At 39.1% G+C, this 22,523-nt stretch overlaps 1 protein-coding gene across 1 annotated transcript in view; it reads left to right on the top strand.

Moving 5' to 3' along the window:
- ATG3 (autophagy related 3) overlaps positions 1-16,189 on the top strand; it is a gene marked incomplete at its 5' end in the record, with an annotated part of 23,804 nt that extends 7,615 nt beyond the window's left edge. The window contains 7 exons of the mRNA XM_010282263.1: positions 945-994; positions 3,003-3,084; positions 3,597-3,631; positions 4,421-4,576; positions 5,212-5,339; positions 14,194-14,262; positions 15,968-16,189. Of these exons, the coding sequence (XP_010280565.1) occupies positions 945-994; positions 3,003-3,084; positions 3,597-3,631; positions 4,421-4,576; positions 5,212-5,339; positions 14,194-14,262; positions 15,968-16,049 (602 nt within the window). The remainder of the gene's footprint in view (positions 1-944; positions 995-3,002; positions 3,085-3,596; positions 3,632-4,420; positions 4,577-5,211; positions 5,340-14,193; positions 14,263-15,967) is intronic.
- Positions 16,190-22,523: the final 6,334 nt, after the last annotated feature.

Below are 22,523 nucleotides of genomic sequence, written 5' to 3'. Positions count from 1 at the left end.
GCTGTGGTTGGACTCCTCTGCAAAGTTTTTATTTTTAGGGTTGACTGGTTTGGGCACCGTGCTGTGGTAGCACAACTATAAGACTCTGACCAGACCTGTCCAGGTCTCCATACACTGTCAAAGGAGATAAAAAAATCTGTTTCCACCCGCTTTATAACACCACTTTTTCTGGTAGGAAAAAACGTATGTAAGTGATCACCTAGCCACTAGAAATGCATTGTTTCCAAGCAGCATTCAACTGGCATTCCTTTTCTTTAACCAGTTATTTCTGATGAGCAGTTACTTGATTCCAGGCTCATTCTCCACAATGATGTAACTTATTTTCAGATGAAGAGTTAATTAGATAAATGTACTGTGTCAAAGCAGAATCTTGTCGTGTATCCCAAAGAGTACTGGGTGAGAGCTACAGTAAAACTAGAAAGCTGATGGGGAGGAACTCAAAGAGTTGATACTGCTGCAACTTGGAATGTTTTTTTTACCCCCACTTCCTCTCAGCTAAAAGCATTGAGTGTTCTGCTATGTTATGCTTTGTCATGAACACCTTGCTTTCAAGATGCTCAGGAAGATTCATAAAGGCATGCCTTGCTCATGAAGTTGAGTTCCATTATTGTGATGTGAATGCCTCCTATCCTGAACTCACTTTTATGCAAAAATTTGTTAAAATAAAAATCCAAATTACTTTGCAGTGTTCCATCAATAACATTTGTATGACTTGCAAGAGCTGTGCTGTTGTGCTCCATGTTACTGGTATGGTTTGTTTATGGATGTCCAGCACTAAGAGTGTTACCAATACCACGTAAACAGTTCTTCAAATATCAAAATTGTTGTGACATATAACTTGGAAAGATCATATGTTGCTTTATGAAATCTTTGCAACCTCTTTCTATACTATTCTGTAACAAACAAACAAGCTTTTTAATGCTAACTCTTTGTTCAATTAACAGGTATAGTGGGTGCAACAGAAGCCATTAAGGAGATCACACTAGACAGTAAGGTACTTGTTTCTAAATTTTCCTCTCACTTTATTACAGGACCTAAAGATAATAGAAGTCACCCATAGCAATCTCGTACTGCATGTGAAAGATTAAAATATACTTTGTGTGTTGCAGATATACCTTGACCTTCAGAGCCCATGATATTAGTCTAAGCATGTGCATCTCCTTATTGCTATGTGTTTACTGAGGCAGTGTTCTTTTTGGAATGTCTTTGGCCAGTGTGCTCTTGTGCCAGGCTTCTACAAACTGAAAATGAAATTCTGTTTACAGTGATACTGCAGTGTCTCAATAAACTAATGGTTGGTGATCCAGTGTAAAGAAATTTTTATATGGAAAAATAGTGTAGGGTTGTAAAGTACTTCTTCGTAATCTTTAACTACTGCGAGTAGAGTTTTAACACATTTGGTCCTGTTTGACAGGCTTGTGCCCTCAAGTTTACAAGTACTAAAACTGTTTAAATGTATACACCTTACAAAGTCATCAGTTTCTGCATGTTTCCAAAAAGTCACTGTGCAGCAGGAGCCGAATATGAAACTTAAGTCCATGGGGAAACTGAGAACAGTTGGAAGTACTTGAAATGGAAATGTGTTAGCTAACATGTTTAAGAAATGTAGAGAAAGTAAGAGACACAAAATGCTGTTAAAGATGAGTTGGTTGTTAAAGTGGAGTTCTGTCTGTGTGCTATGAGAGTTTGTTAAACCATCCAAGCACAAAGCTTTGGATTCTGAAGATTAGGAGGAAATAAAATGGGCTGTCGCATGCTACTGCACAATTGTAAACAGCTCAAAATGCTATTGATATGATGAACTCTGAAGTATGCATGTTTCAAGTGAGACTGTGCTGAACATAGTAAAAATACTGATTTTTTTTCACAAGTCAGTAGCGTAGAGGTGGAAGAAACACTCTAAGGAATACCTAAGGGTGATCATTGTTTCTGCAAAACACAATACTTGCAGAATGTTATTGTGATTCATAACTGCTGTTGTGTGTTATAAATTGGATTCACTTCTAATGTATTGTATGTAGAAAAAATCACTTGTTGTACAGTACTTCACTTCTTGGACCACGGGTCCAATCCAGAAGAACAACTCTCTCTCCCTCTCTCTCTGCTAGTGTTCTGTTTGCCAAAGCACTTCACAACTTAGTTTCTTCCTGGTTTTGGTGTGTTTTTGTTTTGTTTTTTTACGGAAGAAAGTAGCCATCTGATGCTTACAATTACAGCAGCTTCTAATTGCAATCGTTATTTGGAGTATTCTCGTCAAGTCTTCATGAAACCTGTGTAAATTGAGACCTACCCCCTCTGAATTTCACTAGGGTTGTCTGTTGGGTTCAAATGCTATGCATAGGCCCACAGTGCCTAAAAGGAAAAGTTGGCTGAGGGCTTGTGCCTCAATTCATTTCTACTGGACTGTGCTTCCTCAGACAGTGATGTCAAAATGTGATCTCTTTTGGGACTCTCTTGTGTTTTAAAAAACAATTATGGAACTGGATGATGCTCTTCGTTCATAGAACTGAACAATGGTCTTAGTCATATGATTTAGTTTTAGGTGGTCCTATGAGGAGCAGGGAGTTGAACTCGATCATCTTTACAGGTCCCTTCCAACTTGAAATATCTATGGTAACTGCTGCACAGTTGACTGCGGGTTAGGACATACAAAATCTTAACCTACATATTTAGTCATAGCTGTTTAGTCATTGCCTTTCATTTGAAATTATGGGCTGTTTAACACCATGTTTATTCTTCTTTGTTTAGGAATTAAATCATTCCAGATTACAAAGTCAAAGGAGAACTTTTTAGTGGATTTTTAATGTCATCTAGGACTTTGAAACTAAATTTGCTTAATAAGCAAATATCTGAGTTCAGTATAGTCCTTCTTAATGTTGCATAAATTATTTTTCTGGTTCACTGTATGTATTGACTGGACTTATACCTTAAATTTGCTGGGGGTGTTAGGCTGGGTAGATTCAGCAGTCTTTAAAGCAATGTTTTCAATTTAACTTCTAAAGGATAATATAAAAATACCAGAGCGTTCAGCATCTTGTGAAGATGATGATGAGGAAGATGAAGGAGAAGCTGCAGACATGGAAGGTATTTCCTTAAATGGGGTGGGATGTGCTTTATTTCAGGCCTTTATTTAAAGCAGTACACTCTAAGAAAACACTACTCTTCCTAGAATGCATGCTGAAAAATTCAGCAGGCATATGCTCTTTATCATATTTGTATGGTCTTATTGATGCACATTTAATTTAACTTGTGTGCTGAAACCTGTGTGAATGTTAGTGACTGGGAAATTAATCTGAGTAGCAGAACAGATCCAAGCAAGTAAAAAATTTGGGATTTAGCACATCTTCCTGCTTCATACCTACACTTAAACTCAGTCTGCCTACTTAAAGCCACTTACGGATTGCTTATCATGTATTTACTGTAGTCTTGGTCAAATTTATATTAAAAAAGGTATAGTCCGGTTTGGGGATTGGGAAGTCTACCTGAATAAAACATCTTTAAATACATGTAGATTGTTTTGAAGGAGTTGTCTATGAATGAGAGAGATGATGATTAGCTACAAGCTGAACATAGAATTTTATGGGTCTTCTTTTCAGAGTATGAAGAAAGTGGGCTATTGGAGACAGATGATGTGAGTGAACAGTTCTCTATCTTGTTTGTTAAAATGCTTATCACCAATATGAGCACAAGCAAAGTAAAAATAATGATAACAAGTGGCTGATATAACAAGCTTGTTATGAGCAATGGGATTACTGAGCCTGGTTTCCTATGGATTTGTCTCCTGCCAGTCTACTGCAGTAACCTTATCTATTAGGTCCTCAGAGATTTTGATCACAGTAATTTTGCCTTTTTTTTTTTTTGCTTGTTCTTTTTGCTCTGCTTGCACACAGTGTTGTAATCACAAGAGGAAAAAATGCAGTGGTTGTTCTTGAGGCTTATATGTGGAGGATGAGTGGTTTATAGGTTCAATAGATTACACTGATGCACCAGAATGTGGCGAGAGAAAACAGAGGGTATTGTTATTTGTGGTATTCTTAACGTCTTCACGAACGCGCATAAACTGAGACCTCTGCCTTCTGAATTTCATTGGAACTGTCTGTTGGGTTCAAAAGTTGTTAGTGAAAGAAGGGAGGGGGATATGACAATGTAGTTGCATGCTTCCTTAAGAAATCATACCTTTTTTAAAAAATAAAAAAAAAAAAAATAAACACACCAAAAATAAAACCAGAAACTACTTGGTGGGAGAGAAACTAATACTCATAATTTAAAGACAAAAACAAAACCCAAAAGCCTGTGGCTTTTTTAATGCTCTCTTAAAAACATTAATTTCAGTTTTATAGCTTTACATAACTATGTAGGATGGGAAAGGAGGGAACCCAAACAAGACTATACTAATGTTGTCGTTTTTACCTTGAACCAGGCAACGCTTGACACAAGACAGATTGTAGAAGCTAACAAAGCTAAAATTGATGTTGGAGGGGAAGATGCTATTCTACAGACTAGAACTTATGACCTCTACATCACATATGACAAATATTACCAAACTCCAAGGCTCTGGTTATTTGGATATGATGAGGTATAGCTATGTTGGTTTTTTCCCCACTTTTGTGAAATTAGACTCACAGTGTCAAATAGCAAGGCTATTTTTGCTTATTCACAGTAGAAGTTTCAAGGAAAAAATGGTGAGAAAACCATTATACAGTCAGGGTTGCAGACAGAACTTATGGTACTTGCAGGAAGTAGGAACAGTTTCACTTAAAATTGTGCCAAGCACTTTTGGAAGGAAATTATGCTCTGTCATTTGAGTTTGTTAGCTCTGTTAGAGCTAGTAATAACCCCAGTAAACTCAGTCAAGTAAGCAGGTATGTGTTTTCATGATCTTCAGAGGGAGAGGATTAGATAAATCACTCTTCCCTTTAATTGACTAAGTTTCTTGAGTTAAAATTCGTTAGGGCTTACAGCTCAAATACCTAAATGGTTCTCAATTAACTTTACAGTTCACCTGGTATATTAAAAAAAAAAAATTGTGCAGTACTGTTTCTACACCATATAGATTTTAACACACGCAATTCTTTCAGCATACCTTCACTGTTGTATATTAGATGCTTATAATTCATGGTGCTTCATCTGTTAATGATGCTAAGATCTTTTGTTCCTTCTCAGCAATTCTTTGTTAGTAATGCTTTTGTTCTTGTGTTCCTTTTTCCCAAGCAACGGCAGCCTTTAACAGTAGAGCATATGTATGAAGATATTAGTCAAGATCACGTTAAGAAAACAGTGACCATTGAAAACCATCCTCATCTTCCTCCACCTCCCATGTGCTCAGTTCATCCGTGCAGGTAAGTCTTTGTTTTTGGTCTGATTCAGAATGTAGACACAGAGGCACTTCACCGGTCTTGTTAAGGATTTAGTTCAGGTTTTCTGGATATATTTCCATAGTTGGCTGCCATAGTGGTCTGTTAGCTTCTAAGGGAGTATGAAGGGAAGATATCAGCAATTCTCTGAAGTCATTCCAGTACTCACTACTGCAAGTGTATTCTGCAGTTAGAGCTGTCTTCTCTCTGCTCAACTTCCTTTTTCTCCACTTCCCTGCGGACTCCAGAAGATGGCAGACTATTAGAACTCTGTAAGAAGTTCTCTTGTAGTTTCATTTGCTGCTTTTTGGGGAGGGTAAAAGTATAATGTATACTTTGGGAGCAGAAAAAGCTATTTGAACATGAAATTACTTTCTTATTTTCTAATAACTACCTTCTGCTCCCCTGGAAGTCCTTGAAATTTTACACTGATAATCATAGAATCATTAAGGTTGGAAAAGACCTCTAAGGTCAGCAAGTCCAACTGTCAACCCAACACCATCATGTCCGCTAAACCACATGCTGAAGTGCCACGTCTACACATTTTTTTTAATACCTCCAGTGACGATGACTACACCACTTCCCTGAGCAGCCTGTTCCAATGCTTGACCACTCTTTCAGTGAAGACATTTTTCCTAATATCTGATATAAACTTCCCCTGGAGCAACTTGAGGCCATTTTCTCTTGTCCTATTGCTTGTTACTGGGGAGAAAAGACCAAAACCCACCTCACCACAACCTTCTTTCAGGTAGTTGTAGAGAGCGATAAGGTCTCCCCTCAGCCTCCTCTTCTCCAGACTAAACAACCCCAGTTTCCTTAGGTGGTTCTCCTAAGACTTGTCCTCCAGACCCCTCACCAGCTTCGTCGCCCTTCTCTGGACACCCTCCAGCACCTCAATGTCATCCTTGTAGTGAGGGACCAAAAACTGAACACAGTATTCGAGGTGCAGCCTCACCAGTGCCGAGTACAGGGGTACAATCACTTCCCTACTCCTGCTGGCCACGCTATTTCTGATACAGGCCAGGATGCTGTTGGCCTTCTTGGCCACCTGGGCACATAGCTGGCTCATATTCAGCCGTCTGTCAACCAGCACCCCCAGGCCCCTTTCTGCCAGGCAGCTCTCCAGCCACTCCTCCCCAGGCCTGTAGCATTGCAGGGGATTGTTGTGGCCGAAGTGCAGGACCCAGAATGATTTTTGCACTCTCTTCTCCTGGTCGTCTTGTGCCATTTTGCGTTCAGTGCCCCAGCCACTCCTCCCCAGTCCTCTAGCGTTGCAGGGGGTTGTTGTGACCCAAGTGCAGGACCCTGCACTTGGCCTTATTAAACCTCATGCAGCTGACCTCTGCCCATCAATCCAGCCTGTCCAGATCCCTCTGCAGAGCCTTCCTACTCTCAAGCAGATTAACACTCTTGCCCAATTTGGTGTATTCTGCAAACCTAGTGAGGGAGCACTCAATCCCATCATCCAGATCATTGATAAAGATATTAAACAAGACTGGTCCTAAAACTGAGCCCTGGGGAACACCGCTTGTGACTGGCTGCCAACTGGATTTAACTCTGTTCACCACAACTCTCTGGGCTCAGATGTCCAGCGAAGAGTATACCTGTCTAAGCCATGAGCCACCAGCTTCTCTAGGAGAATGCTGTGGGAGATGCCGTCAAAGGCTTTACTGAAGTCCAGGTAGACAACAGCCTTTCCCTCATCCCCTAGGCAGGTCACCTGATCATAGAAGGAGATCAGGTTGGTTAAGCAGGACCTGCCTTTCATGAACCCATGCTGGCTGGGCCTGGTCCCCTGGTTGTCCTGCACATGCCATGTGAGCGCCCTCAAGATGAACCTCTCCATAATCACTCCCAGTACCAAGGTCAGGCTGATAGGCCTGTAGTTCCTGAGATCCTCCTTCTGGCCCTTCTTGTAGGTGGGCAACCCATTGGCAAGCCTCCAGTCGTCTGGGACCTCCCCTGTTAACCAGGACTGCTGATAAATGATGGAGAGTGGCTTGGCAAGCTCCTCTGTCAGCAACCTCCATACTCTTGGGTGGATCCCATCTGGTCCCATAGACTTGTGAGGGTCCAGGTAACATAGCAGGTCAATAACTGCTTCCTCCTGGATTATGGGGGGTTTGTTCTGCTCTCTGTCCCTGTGTTCCAGCTCAGAGGGCTGAATACCCTGAGGATACCTGGTCTGACTGTTAAAGCCTGAGGCAAAGAAGGCATTAAGTACCTCAGCCTTTTCCTCATCCTTGGTGACAATGTCCCTGCCCCACATCTAATAAAGGATGGAGATTCTCTTTTGCTCTTTTTTTTGTTGTTAATATATTTGTAAAAACTTTTTTTTGTTATCTCTTATGGCCAGATTGAGTTCTAGCTGGGCTTTTGTCTTTCTAATTTTCTCTTTGTGTGACCTAATGAGTTCCCTATACTCTTCGTGGATTGCCTGCCCCTTCTTCCAGAGGTGATGCCCCACATCTAATAAAGGATGGAGATTCTCTTTTGCTCTTTTTTTTGTTGTTAATATATTTGTAAAAACTTTTTTTTGTTATCTCTTATGGCCAGATTGAGTTCTAGCTGGGCTTTTGTCTTTCTAATTTTCTCTTTGTGTGACCTAATGAGTTCCCTATACTCTTCGTGGATTGCCTGCCCCTTCTTCCAGAGGTGATAAACTCTCCTTTTTTTCCGGAGTCCCTGCAAAAGCTCCCTGTTCAGCCAGGTCCATCTTCCCTGCCAGCTCATCTTATGGCACATGGGGACTGCCTGCTCCTGCATCTTTCAGATTTCCTTCTTGAAGAATGTCCAGCCTTCCTGGACCCCTTTGCCTTTTGGAACTGTCTCCCAAGGGACTCTTTCAACCAGTGACCTGAACAGGCCAAAGTCTGCCCTCTGGAAGTCCATGGCAGTGGTTTTGCAGACCCCTTTCCGTTCTTCACCAAGAACTGAGAATTCTATCATTTCATGGTCGCTAAGCCTAAGGTGGCCTTTGACCACCACATCTCCCACCAGTCCTTCTCTGTTTGTAAACAGGTCAAGCGAGGCACCTTCCCTGGTAGACTCACTTACCAGCTGTGTCAGAATGTTATCTAGGAACCTCCTAGACTGTTTCCTCTCTGCTGTGTTGTATTTCCATAAATAGAGGTCCTCTAATTGCTACACTGAAATATTTGTTGAACACAAGTGCAAAACACACTTGTGTTTTTAGGTCTTCTCTGTTGCATTTTCCACATTTCTCACCCAAGCCTAGGGAGTCTGTAGTTCTACTAGCTGCACAGATATTTTTTTTCTGTGTCTTTGAAAGGTGCCTTTCATCTTAGATGTAGGACCTAACATCCTTTTAGGTGTCTTAGTGATACAGAGACAGTATCTTAAACAGTGTAACTCAAGGTTCTTGAAAGTATGAAGTTCTTAGAGATACGCGTTTGGGTTTTTATCTCTTTTTAAAAAGAGACACCCTTTGTAGTCTTTCATAGGTTTAAAAAAATAGTCCAGATTGCCTCGTTAAGTTTGTAATGTCTTTTGACTTAAACACTTCTGGGATCTGTGTCACTAACTGAGGTATCAAAGAATCAGTTTGTTGTCAAGTTTGTGTTAGTTTTTGCAGATTCAAAACATTCTTGTTTCTGGTTTAGGAATTATTTGATCATAAGATTAGTCTTGGGAAGGGTATGCCATTCTTTAGAGAGAGAGCAAGGGAGCTTTGCACCAAGTAGTTTATGGTTACTTTTGATCTTAAAAGGACATATATTCATGGGCTTTGTAGATCTGTATCTTGTGTTTCTTCCAGTTCATAGTTCTTTAACTACTGCTTAACAACAGTCTTTGCTTTCACCAAGCAGTCAGGCTTATATCTGCACAACATTAAGCAGAGAAGCCATTGTACAACTGAGAAGTAGCTTTTTCCCCAGTTTAGATGTCTTGTAGAAAAAGTTAAAGTGGTAAAGTTTATAGTTGGTCTTTAAATCCTCAGGTTTAAGTCTACACTAACACAATACACTTGTGAAAACGTCAATCTCTGTGCTCAAGAGTAGTACAGGAAGCAGAACTTAGAAAACTGCTGCATCCAAAGAAGTGTGGCCAGCAGGTTGAGGGAGATGATTCTGCCCCTCTACTCCGCTCGGGTGAGACCCCACCAGGAGTCCTGTGTCCAGCTCTGGAGCCCTCAGCACAGGAAAGACATGGACCTGTTGGAGTGGGTCCAGAAGAGGGCCACAAAAATGATCGGATGGATGGAGCACCTTTCCTATGAGGACAGGCTGAGAGAGTTGGGATTGTTGAGCCTCGAGAGGAGAAGGCTCCAGGGAGACCTTATTACAGCCTTCCAGTAGTTAAAAGGGGCTTGTAAGAAAGATGGGGACAGACTTTTTAGCAGGGCCTGTTGCGATAGGACAAGGGGTAATGGTTTTAAACTTAAAGAGGGTAGATTTTGACTAGAAAAAAGGGAATAAATGTTTCACAATGAAGGTGGTGAAACACTGGCACAGATTCCCAGAGCGGTGGTAGGTGCTCCATCCCTGGAAACATTCCAGGTCAGGCTGGACAGGTTTCTAAGCAACCTGATCTAGTTGAAGATGTCCCTGCTCATTGCACGGGGGCTGGGCTAGATGACCTTTAAAGGTCCCTTCCAACCCAAACTATTCTATGATTCTACGAGAAGGAGGAAAAAGAGCCTGAAGCCAAGGCTTAATTTAGTGATTGCTGGAAGCCCTGCTAATAAATTGTTTGGAAACAAGCTCCTGTTGATGGATGCAGGCTAGGAGGGCACTCTCAGAAAAAACAAAAATGACCAGATATTTGGGCATGGCAGTTCTCACTGACTAGGTAGACCTGTGGGTTTTATACTGTGTGGTGGCTGCAACGTAATCTGCTTAATTTTGCAAACACCTTTCCACGGTAAGAAACAATTTAATGCTAGCCTGTGAATTTGGGTTGAGAGTCTTCATGGATGAGAGCTGTATGTGCATGTTTTCACTCCTTTCTCTGAAGTGGCAGTGCCTTTGTTATGTAATCTACATCTACACTTGAAGAAATGGTTTGCATCATGGCACTTGTTCCAATTAGTCTTTTAAGCATGAGAAAGATGATTGATATCACAGTGAGACAGATTTGTTGGTAGTCTTAAATGTGGAGGAAGCTGTCTAGTCCTTCTCAAAAAGCAATCTAGTTGACTGGCAACTGCTCAGTGTCAGAAAGGTTTAAAAAGGTCATCTCGAGACTGTGAAGAAAGAGGCTAACAGCATATCTAAAATGGAGTTTTTAAACTATGTTCTCTTATTCTCCAAGGTGAACTGTACTGTTCTCTTAAATTGGTAAGGCTAACAGCTAAGAAGGTCTGGGCTTCTGAAGTGAAAAGTAATAGCAAAAAATGTTGGTTTATTCTTAATTTAGCTAGGAAGTACCAGTGTTTAGCTAACTCTGCTACTGTTGCTTCCCTGCACATTGCAAGAATTGTGTAACGTAGGGTATTTGAATGGTCCTAAACTTACTTAGCTGGTTTTTGTGACGTGTGTATCCCTATGTTGTGCGTGAGAGAAAGGAAAGAAACGGCAGTCTGGTGCCACTGTCAGCTGCTTGAGATTTCTTCTATTTTGAGTAGCTGGTTGAAACTGTTCATCTTGCAGATCTGCTCTAAGTTGTATTTATTGTCAGCATTTTTATGGTACCAGGAGGAACATAGTCAGCTTCCTCATTAATTGCTACAAACTGGTTTAATCACAATTCTCAACTTTTTTTATGTGGGTGTTGTGAAGGGACTATCAAACTAGTTAACTACTAAACGCATTTACAATTAGATCTGAGTTACTTGCACTAATTCCAAGGGCTTATTTTTCTCTATTTCAGAATAAATGGTGATAGGTTTCTGAACTCTTTTTTTCCTTCTTATGTACTCTGTAAATATCTGCAGGGAAGTGACTAGAGGCAACTGCAACAATCGGTGAATTGTGGATCTAAGGTTAACTGACTATTGCAGATTCTGAATATTTCTCCTAATGATGACATTTGTGGGTCTTTCCTTACCTGTCTCATTAGGTGTGAGCAGTTACAGACACTGAATCAAATTCATAGATAATTTTTTCCTTGAAAGTACACTGTCCTAAAAAGTCTTGCATTTTACCCTCTGTTATGGAAGCTTATAGTTGTTGTCCACTACACTGAAAGCCCCGTGGAAGGCCTTTTATCTCTATGAACTGCAAGGTAGCGGGGGGGGAATGAAAAATTTTTGGTGTTGGGGTTTTTTTCCCCATATGTCGGGAAGGCTTTTATTTTTCACTTTTACTTTCGAGTGGTATATATTTCCCTTCCAGCTGATACTCAATGTCAGTATGTCAGCTGTGCTGAATTCCAGTGTGAAGTTAACAACATATTTTGACTGACAGCTTTGGTGAATTGCAAAGCAGGAGAGGGGGTTCTTCAGCTGGAAAGTGAATATTCCTGATGAGTGCATAAAGGGTCATCTAATTAAGCTAAGAAATCAGCTTCATTCAACTTAATTTTTAACCACTTAACGTAGGGTCTTAACTCTGTATATCTCAATTTATTTTCAATAGGAACAGCAGTATTTCTGACTTGGAATATGAATAGTAACTCATCTATATTACTTGAACCACCTCAAGAGCTGGTTGATATACTGGAAGGTAGATTAGGTGATTTTTAGTAGATGTTTTAAATGCCTGATCTATTTCATAGCTCAAGTGATCTACAAAGAGGTCCTGGAACAAGCACTGGTGAGCATATAGTGTATTTAGTCACCTTGAGTTAAGAGTTACTTCCAGTGGACTTTTATTCAGAAGTTTAAAAAAAAAAAAAAAAAGAGATTTCTAGATAGCAGGATATTTTAGATTACATTTGTCCCAAAGTTATCTTATTTCTTTCCATTGGGTGGTACACATACTTTGTATTAATTCCTCAAAATTTTCTTACAGAAGGAAACTGAAAATGGGAAACAAACTTTTGCAAGTTTATAAAGCACCTGCAGAGCTTTTCATGAGTAACTGTATGTCAGTAAGAATGACCATTACTGTGGCCAGTATGGAATTCAGTTACCTAGCTAGTCCTTAGAAAACAGAAAAGAACAAATGTCATTAAGATGCATGATATTGAATTGGTATCCTGCTAAAGACTTCTAATAGCTGTAGGGTGACCTGTATTCTGTGCCAGTACAAAAAATAGTCCACTGTTACGGATGAGGTCAAAGCTTAAGTTTTGACAGTGGCCACATTCCTACATAGAAGCAACTGGCCTTGGCACCTGACAGGGCATGTATTCTGCAGGGGCATCATAAGAATCCAGAATTGGAATCAGCTGTGAGGGTTAGCTGATTTGCAAAGATCAACAGCACAGCAAGTGACAAATCTGACCTTTAGTATTTCCCCAGGCTTGCATGTTCCTGTTTACAATGTGTCTTGGTAACTTTGCAACAGCTTCCTTCCTTATGTTTGCAGTCATTGGCAGCATGATTAACTTTGGAGGTAACTACTAAATGCCAGTTACTGCTCAGCTATTTAGATTTGCATAATGATATCAAAGCATGGTCAGAAGGTTATGCAAACTCTGTTTACCACTATTCCTTGTTCTCAGCAGGCACATAGCGTTGTTTCAGGATGAGTATTTTAAACTACTACTGTTAAGTAGCTTGCAGTGTTGTGTAGGTGGATGTCCATAGCACTATGTGACCTCACTGATAAAGAGTGCCTACAGAATCATGAATTTAAAACAACATTGAAGTGTAGATAAAAGTAGGATGAGTTATACAACCTGGGAGTTTGTGTTAAAAACATATAAATAAAACATCAGTTAACCATACAGTAGTTCTTTCCTCTGATTTTGTATGTTCTTCATCCCCTGGTTTATGGGGTATAAGAACTATTCTGAACATAAGACCATTACTTCTGAATTGTAACTGGTCATGAAAAGATTTGAAGTCTTCATCATTGCAGGTGTTCAAAACCAGACCAGACAAGGTCCTGAGCAACCTGTTCTGCTTTACTGCTCATTGAGCAAGGAGGGTTGGACTAGATGATGACCAGCCTCTTCCAACCTTAGTTATTCTATGATTCCATATTATACTCCCAGGATCAGCTTTGTACACAAATGTCTGTGTGGTTCATAGTAGGTCTGGCATGTCATTGCTGACTTAATGTCAAAACACAGTGACCAGAGGAAATGTTTATCTTTCCTTGTAGCGCGTTACAATAACAGTCATGAGAGAGAAGTAGCTAGCTTAGAAACTGTGGATCTGCCATAGAACCCAAGTTACTGCTGTAGTCGGAGAAAGTTTCCATACCCTAAGTCCGTTCGAGAGCAGTAGTTCTGAAATTCTGCAGAATTTGGTTTAGCCTGCCTTTCCTAGGAAACTATGAATTGCTAAGTATTTGGTACCTTGTAAGTTCTACAAATTTGAGTGCAACAGAGGCAGCTAAAAAAGTTGCAGCAATTTCTAGGCATCTTTTTCAGGGGTCATCTAGGAACTTCTCGTGGCTTGCTGCTGGCGAGGATTACCTTCTGGGGACTTACCTGGTGGCTTGTGGCATTTAGAAATTAACAATTACACTAGTGACAAGCAGTATGTATAGGCTCTTATTATAGCACTCAGTCTATTCTGTAGCATAGAACATCTTTCTCTTTCCTTGTGATTGTAAGGAGCTGGCAAATAATGTTACATTGATCACATAATATTAACTTTCTGTTATGGTTGAGATTTTTTCCCTTAGTAAACTGAAAGCTTACTCTTGCTGCTTCTGAAGGTAACAGTCCAAAACTACTTAATTTGCACAAAACCTAATATTATTGAGATGAAGGAGTTACTTTTTCCTTAGAATATTTTCACTGTTTCTGATCTGTTTTTCAGGCATGCAGAAGTGATGAAGAAAATAATTGAGACTGTTGCAGAAGGTGGGGGAGAACTTGGAGTTCACATGTATCCTTTTTCGTTACATAGCGGCGTTAGAGATTTGTTGCAGTGTAAAGAGCTGTTACCTCAAGGTTCCTAAACTGGGATGCAATTGTGTGTGAAAGCAGTAAACAACTGTGTGTGGTCGTGCTCACTAGAGTTCTGGAATGAGCTCCTTTGTGCAAACCAAACCAACTGGTTTTTGGGCAGGCGGGTAGTGGGTGGCAGGGGCAACAGGGAAAGTAGGAAGGATTGAAGAGACAGGAGTCTGAACCCTTCTTTGTAGGGATGTGAAGGAGGTAGCTGTGAGTATGAAACTGAGATCCCAGTGTAGGAGGATGAAGCTGGAGGTTCATAGAGTCTGGCCAAAGTGTTATCACTCCTCTTGGTACAGCGGCTTCTGTATTAGATTTGAAACTTGAGATTAATTTCTGAAAGGTATAGAGGTCCCATTATTCTCTACTCTGCATGTGAGCAATATTTTTGTAAAACATTCAGGTGACAAAAAAGCAATAAAAATTACTGAAACAATTCTGAACATCAATATCAAATGCCTCACAATTAGAATTTTCTTTTAGCGAGGTGATTGATCTTAGTTATGCTTCATATTCTGCTTTCTGACTGAAGTAACCGTCATGTTAGAAGCAAGTCTGTACTACTTTCAAAATAGTGTTCTAACTGCTTTAGCTGCTATAAGGCAAGCAAGGAGGGGATTACTGAGCAGCTATAGGCCCTGAATCATTAAATTCTTGCTCACTGTGTGAGTTGAGACTTGCTCCGTTTGCGCAGCAAGCAACTCAAACTGAACTGGAAAATAACTTTTCAGGCAAGGTAGTTCAAGTCTTCTCAATAGTGAGAAATAGCTTATTTTCAAGATCTTGATTATTTTTTTGCTATTGCTAAACAAACTAAGGGGTTTTTAACAGGTAATTTCTTCCATCATTATCATATAGTTTGTGTTTGTCAAGAAATGGTCCATGAGGCTGACATGCTAAAATAATAGGTTTTACTTCTATCTAGTATAAAATAATAGGTTTTACTTCTATCTAGTACCAAAATTATCAGTTGAAAGTAGTGATTTAGTTTAATTTTTCAGTTTGCTGTCTGCCTCAGTTCCAGGTGGACAGACACTTTAGTTTATAATGATCCAGTATACTCCAGACTGCAGATTCAGGCCCAACGTGCATTTCAGGGTGATATACACAAGGGAGACTAGGAAGGTCTCCTCTACAAAGGCAGACTTCTCAGCTTAGCAAAACTATCCCTCTTTTTCCTTCATCAACAGGAAGGCACACTTTCAAACAATGGTTCAGAACAGGAATGTGGTTTTTTTTCTGAGCCACTGAAAAACTGAGGGAGGAGCCTGCTTTCCCTGCAACTACAGGAAGGTAGCTAGGGATTAGCTTTGCTAGGTGCAATTCACTTTGACATTTGTTAATAACGAATACTAAATATGTAAATGAAATTGTAAATGTTTGTGTGATGTTTGTAAGATTTATTGAAAATAACTTCTGGTTCCCTGCTTTAACTTAAAACAGGAAGGTCTGTACGTCTGGGTGAGCATCAGATGTCATTACCAGGGTTCTGATGTATTGATTTCCCAGTCTCTTAACTGTACAGGTGTTATTTTCCTGCTAGCAAGAAATACTGTTGAGCAGACCATTGAATGTGACTTCCCCTTTGTTTTACAGGTTTTCTAGTTATTGCACATTTTCCTTAACAAGAAACTCAGGTACCTTCTTATTTTCTTGAAATTTGTACAGGCAGTCATTCCAACGATAGAATATGACTACACAAGGCACTTTACGATGTAACTAAACTAATAGATGTCCTCCTCTAATTATCAAATCTTTTTTTAAATAACCCATCCATGTGACTTATACAACATTATACACAATTTCTGTAACTAACCTTTTATCAAGTTGATGCATTAAAATAAAATGTTCCATTACCAGCCTTTTTAATAAAAATCTGTGTGTTATATAAATAAATCACTTTCATTCCTATACAGACACTGCATTAAGATCGATTTTTTTCTCCATAATTCCTTCAATTTCCTTTCAAGAGAAGACCATTTTTGTCTGTATTGGAAGCTAAAATCTACTTTCCTAGTAGAAACCTAAGGCTTTAGGCTTCATTGCTGATTCCTGAAAATGTGAATTTTTACTACTTTTTTTTTCCCCTCCCATTTAAATTCACTTGAGAGCTATGCGGCTTTTTCCTAGTTATGAATGGTTATGTTTCCTCTAGCTGGAGGAGGATTTTGAAAGCTGAAAGAAAATAAGTGATCATCCTGTTAGCAAAGTTTGACTACATTTTAAAACTAAATGGTGTAATCAGTCTTTGAAAGGTAGTTTAGATTTACACATGAGCAAGACTACTGTATTGAGATGGAATTTTTTTTGAGATAAAGGAGGAATATTACAATGTAGTCTGTTCACCTTGTAATAAAGGCAAGAACAGTCTTATTGACAAAATTACAGCTTGGGGGTAAAGGGAGAAAATTGCTATAGTAGAGGAATGTTCAATTTTGATTACTTGACTGCCTCAAGTACACTAACTGGTAGTCTAATAGCATGGTTTCCTTTTTGGGGTAAATACACATGGGGTTGTTTATGAATTAAAATATTGCAGATGAATTCAGGCTTTAGCAACCTCTTTCTGCCCTGTAAAATGTGAGTTTTTCATTAATGAAAATGGGATGAAAGGACCAATATATATGGTTTTATATAAAAAAAATAGTTCACTTAAATAGTTCACTCAAACATCCAGCTTGCATTCTGCAAGGTAATCTGAAGTTTGGTGTCTGCAACTGACTGAACTTACTGTTGGGTAGGAAGGTTGGTCCCTGTCTTGGCACAACTGGTCCCCATCTTTGCTGTCCTCTGGACCATGGCGTTACTTACATGAGAGCCTGTAATCAAGTTCTGTGTCCTGTGCTTAAATTGTCTTTCCTCTGATATCTATCTTCACTTCCTCTTTTTTAGGCAGTATCTTAAGCAATGTCTGCATAAGTGAAGAGTAATGCTAGCTGAAACCTGTTAAAATCTAACCACACCCACTGAGTCATGCCATAGGATTTTCCCTATCAGACTAATTTCAAAGATGTTTTGGGGTTTTTGGTAACAAAGGAAGTAGCTGTCCTCCACCCAACAAATGAGGGGTTTTGGAGGGGAGAAGAGAGAGAGTATGACTTAAAATAACCATCAGTGATGTATATTTTTTTTTTTTCCTTTGCTCTGTCAGAATCTTTTGAAACATCCGTCTCCCTAGAAGGTATCTGTTCTCCTTTAGGAGGGTGAATTAGTCTTTCACTGGTTTCCAGTATGTTAACAAACACATTCTTCTTTGTCAGGCTGTTGACAAAAGTGGCATGATTTTTATTTTTTTTAAAAGTATAAGCTGATGAAGGCCCTTTTCTCTAACTGTAGCAGAAAAACAGAGGAGCAGCAGAACCGAAGAGAACTTGCCAATGGCTTCCATCAGCACCATGGTACTTAATGCCTTATGGCATTTGTAGCACAGAAATACGTAGTATCACAAAACCTGGTGCTTGGTGACTACTAATATGTGGTGTTCTGCTTGGCTGGATATTAAAGTGCCTGTACCTGAGCAAACAAATTTGACCTGGGTACACTTGCAGCAGTTGTACTGTATGTTAATCCTTTTCTTCTGTTTGGGACTAGTATTAAAAATTCCTGTTAGAAGTGAAGATTGCTGCTGTAGGAACTGCTATAAACATATGCAAACATAGTAACCTCAGTTATAGCTTCTGGCAAATCCTATATGGTCACTAGTTGTCTGAACCTTCCCTCTACATCAGAATAGCTCCTGAGAAGTTCTGCTTTGCTGGAGTCCCTTTCCTACTTCATATCTTGCAGTTCATCTGACTCTTTACTTTCCTGTAGGTCTTGATTTCTTGATCTTTGAGTACATTTGAGTTTACAGGTGCTGCATGCAATGAAGATGTGGGTGATGAACATAGAAGAAAAAATCAAAGCAGTAACTTCCAAGCAATACATGGAAAGTGCACTTTTGTATTTAGTCTTTTAAAAGTCCAATCAAAGTCTAAACTGCAAATAATGAAGGGTGGAAATAGTGTTAAAGAATGAGGGCAATTTCAACTTTGTCCGTTTTTAGGTATGGGAAAGTGGAGCTTGTTTAACCAGCTTGCTAACAAACAGCCTGATCCATTGCTAGAGAGCTAGAATGCCTTGAATTTGTCTGGGTATTGTAATCTGGGTATTGTAAAGTCCATAGGGACAGATGAAATTTAGCGTCTTACTATGCTAAAAACTTACTGATTTTGTGTTTCTTCCTTAAACATACTTATCTGCTTTCCTGTTGGAAAATAACCTTATCTGCTGCTAACTATATAAGAATGTTCCAAGTCTACCTTTAAAAAAAAAAAAAGGGGGCACCTAGATGTAGAAAACACAACCATATGAAAGAAGAAAAAGTTAATTAATTCAAAGTGTACATATTGTTGGAAGTAGGTATGTTTACAACTATTTCTTAAGAGACTCACTTTTTTGATAATCCGCTTTCAGTTAAAAGAAGGATTTATGATAAAAAGGCGCAAATGTTCCTAGCTGCAAACTCTTGCAATCTTGTACCACCTGGTTAACATGGTGGTGTGGGCACTGGCATTCTTACTACTTTTATTCTCTACAGAAAGAAAGCCAAGGTGAATATGCTGCTAGACTGACTTAGCATGAGGGCAGTTGGTCCAATTTAGCATATCAGTTATAAGCCTGGGCAAATAAAGAAATCTCTTAGTACAGAAGACAAACTGGAACACAGAGAACACAAACATGGTTTAGAGCAGGAGCAAAATTCTATGTGGAGTCAAACTGAAAATTTTCTGGCAAAGTTTAAGCACACAGAGGAAAAAGTTTCTTTTGGGTCAGTCCAAAGTTTTGAGTCAGACATTATTAATGTAGTTTTTGAGGAGGAAGCTAGGGTATCCTCCTCTCTTTTTGTTCCTTAAAATGAAAATTTTTCAGTCTAAAAGCCAGTGGTCTTAGACAAATTTGTTGAAGTCCTGAAATTAGATTTTACAATATTTAGGAAACTCACATATTTCTTTTTCTCTGAAACTGTTTATTGTGTTCAGCATTTCTGTGCAAATAGTTTTGGGTACTGCTAAGTCGTTGGTTTTGTCAAACACATTGGCTGGAGAAACACCCAGTTCTAATTAAGGGCACTTGCATTTCTTCTAAGGAAAAATACAGGTTCAGAACGAGTGAATGTATTTAGCGTTAAAAACTAATGTGATTTTGGTATTTTCTGAAGCCTTTAGCACCAGACCGGTCTGAAATGCTGTTCTACATTCTTACTGCCTTGTAGTGTATATGACCACACAAATTACAACAGCCTGCCTGCCTTTAACAGTTATGCAGAATGTGTTCTTACAGGACCTGCTGTCAAATACAAAAAGCATATACGTGTTCCTTTAGAATAAGTTGACTGAAAGCCTCAGTTTCTCTGCCATCTTTTCGTTTTGCTCATGTGGTGTTTGACATAATACATGTACTTCAAATTTCTAAAATGAGCTGTTTCACAGATTAACCTTTCTTGGCTTTAGTGCCTTCTTCCAGAAGTGAAGATATTTATCTGAGGGCTTCTGTTCCAAGTTGTGCCTGACCGATTTGGTAAGTGCCCCCTCTGTCTTTTACCTACATTCAGAACCAAGTGTTCACTGCTGATCAATAATTAACTCCTTGTTTGCCCACGAAATCCTTTCACCCTGCACTAAACAAAGTACACTTCCTGGATCGTTGTGCATTGATTTGTGTGTTTGAATGAGAGAGAGGGAGATCTATGTTAGGACATTATTAGCAGCCAATTCAATAGTTGTTTTACAACTTTTTCTTCTCTATACTAGCTCCCTCTCAACAATTGTTAAAACTGATGGCAGCCATCACAATATGGCTGCCTGCTAGCATTTAGGATAGCGTTTGTGATGAAGTAGAACCAAGTTTGTTGTGGGTCCTAATCTGTAACTTGCAGAAAGTTGCAAGTGCCACTTTATAGCTCTTTTAAAGAGTTATCTGTTCTTGATTGCTCAGACTCAGCCTACACTATCCTGGGTAAAAAAACTCACTGCCAGTTAGTTTTAAAGGTCAGCCTTAGAGCAGTACTGTGAGTATACTCTTCTTAGTATGTTTGTACATGTAGCATAGCAAGAATCGGGGCCGTAATTACTGAGTGTTAGAACAGACGGTAATCTTCCCCAGTTAGAAGATGCAGATCTGCTTTTAATGTTAAAAATTACGCTTATGCTTCTCTTTCCACACTTTGTTTTTATTTGGCATTTCAATATCAGTACATCCCAAAGGTTCTGCTTCATTTTGGGAACAACATTGTTCATTGTGCTGCAGAGATTGTTTTGCCAGAATGGACTAGACCTGTTGTCCTCCATGCGTGGCTTATGCCCACAAGATCTTTTGATGTTGCTGGTGACCAAATGTAAATTACATTTGAATATGTGGGTAAGCAATGAGGATAAAATACAAAGCTTGAAACATGTGCAGTGTTGTGAAGTAGAAGAAGCTAAGATCATGGCTGTATATATGAATAGACAATAAAGTTGCGTTGTCTTGGAAGACTTCAACCTGATGAATGTATTCAGTAGTCACTTGTTATGTGCTGAATAGTAATAGCTGGCAGGCAACCAATGCTAACTAAAAAAATTATGTGTATGTATTAGACTTTTACCCTGTCAGACAGGGGATATAATTGCAGACACTAGAAATTAATGGTCCGGTGAAAGGGAACAAGGTCTTTGGATTATTAATAATGATTTTCAGAACACTGTTGAAACTTCCCAAAGCCAGAGACAATGTGATGCAATAGCGTAAAGAAAAGAAAAAGGGAAAAATAACGGGCTGACCCAGATAACTTCAGGCAGCTCAGTCTTACATTGATCCTAAGAGGTGCGGGAAGAGGAGAAAATAAGAGAATAGCCAAGATTGGACTGTTTGTTCTTACAGGATTAAAGAAGGGTAATAAATGCTAATCAGTGTAGCTTAAGGGAAAGTATATCTAGTCTAATTTGATATTCTTCTTTAAAACTCTCAGTATTATCAGCCACCCTTGTAAAAGTAATTTCACTGATGTAATGTATTTTTAATTCCTTTTACCGTTTGATTGGTACTGCACAATTAATTGGCTAAGAAATTTGAAAAATACAATCCCCCAAATTCAGCAAAACGTAAAAAAAGCAACTAATTGATGTCAGCTTTGATGATTCCCAGTTCACAGTCACGAAGCAAGGGGATTTAAGCAGGTATTCTGGGTATTAATTTTTAGCCTGCATTATTTTAGCTTTCATTATAGGGAAGAATTAAGTATTAGAAACCTGTAATGGAAAATTCAAATTCAGACACTTAGCTCATTAAACAGAATTACAGGAAGACTTCTTTAAAGTGTATTTTAGTTTCATCTCCTCAACCGGTCACAGAATACAAGAAGGTCTTCAAATCCCTGTATGGGAAGGAGCTTTAGGAACAGTGTTGTAAAGCCCAATGGGTGGAGATTGGACTCAAAGATGAATTGGTTTCTGTTCTGCTAAAGATGCATGATATTTTCTGTGTGCTTCTGTATGAATGTTGAAGACCTGGAGGTGAAACAAGCAAATGTAAAAGTGAAGCTCGTTTAGGTTTAGCAAAATATGACAAGCACTTCAGCACCAGCTGCTTCCCATCAGTTCTGGATCGAAGGAAGGAATTGTCCATTTGCCCAGAGATTTCTTTCATAAAACATAAATTATGGGCGTCTTCACACCAACTATCAAACTTTTAAGCACCAGCATTGAAGTAGAACCTGAGCCAGAGACGAGATTGGGACCAGAGTAGAAATGAAACAAACATTGTAACTTTTTACTTAAAAATTATTGAAGTAGTTACTAAGGATTATGGTGAGTTATTTAATCAAAATGAGAATTAATTAGTAATGAAATACTACTGGACTGTGGTTACCTAAGACTTTCTCTTCAATATCAGTGGTGCAGGCATTCTGGTCCAACTTAATTATTGCTGGATTCTGGGTTTTGAATCTATTTCGTACATAATGTATGTGTCAAAGCAGCTCATGGAAACAAGTGATTAACTCCATGCAGATGCAATAGGAGGTAATTTAACTTTAAGTTCAGTATGCTGCCTTGAAACTGTTCCATGATGTCTGTAGTCTTATGCTGTCCAAGTGAACACTATTGCTTTCAAGTTTAGGCAGCAAACTATCCTGAAGTCTTATAGGAGGCATTTAGCTATTGGTCTTTTTTTTTC

The sequence above is a fragment of the Phaethon lepturus genome, unplaced genomic scaffold (genome assembly GCF_000687285.1).
Source record: "Phaethon lepturus isolate BGI_N335 unplaced genomic scaffold, ASM68728v1 scaffold3772, whole genome shotgun sequence".
NCBI classification, from domain to species: domain Eukaryota; kingdom Metazoa; phylum Chordata; class Aves; order Phaethontiformes; family Phaethontidae; genus Phaethon; species Phaethon lepturus.
Note: the sequence above shows the minus strand (reverse complement) of the source record. Positions and strands in the feature narration are given on the sequence as shown.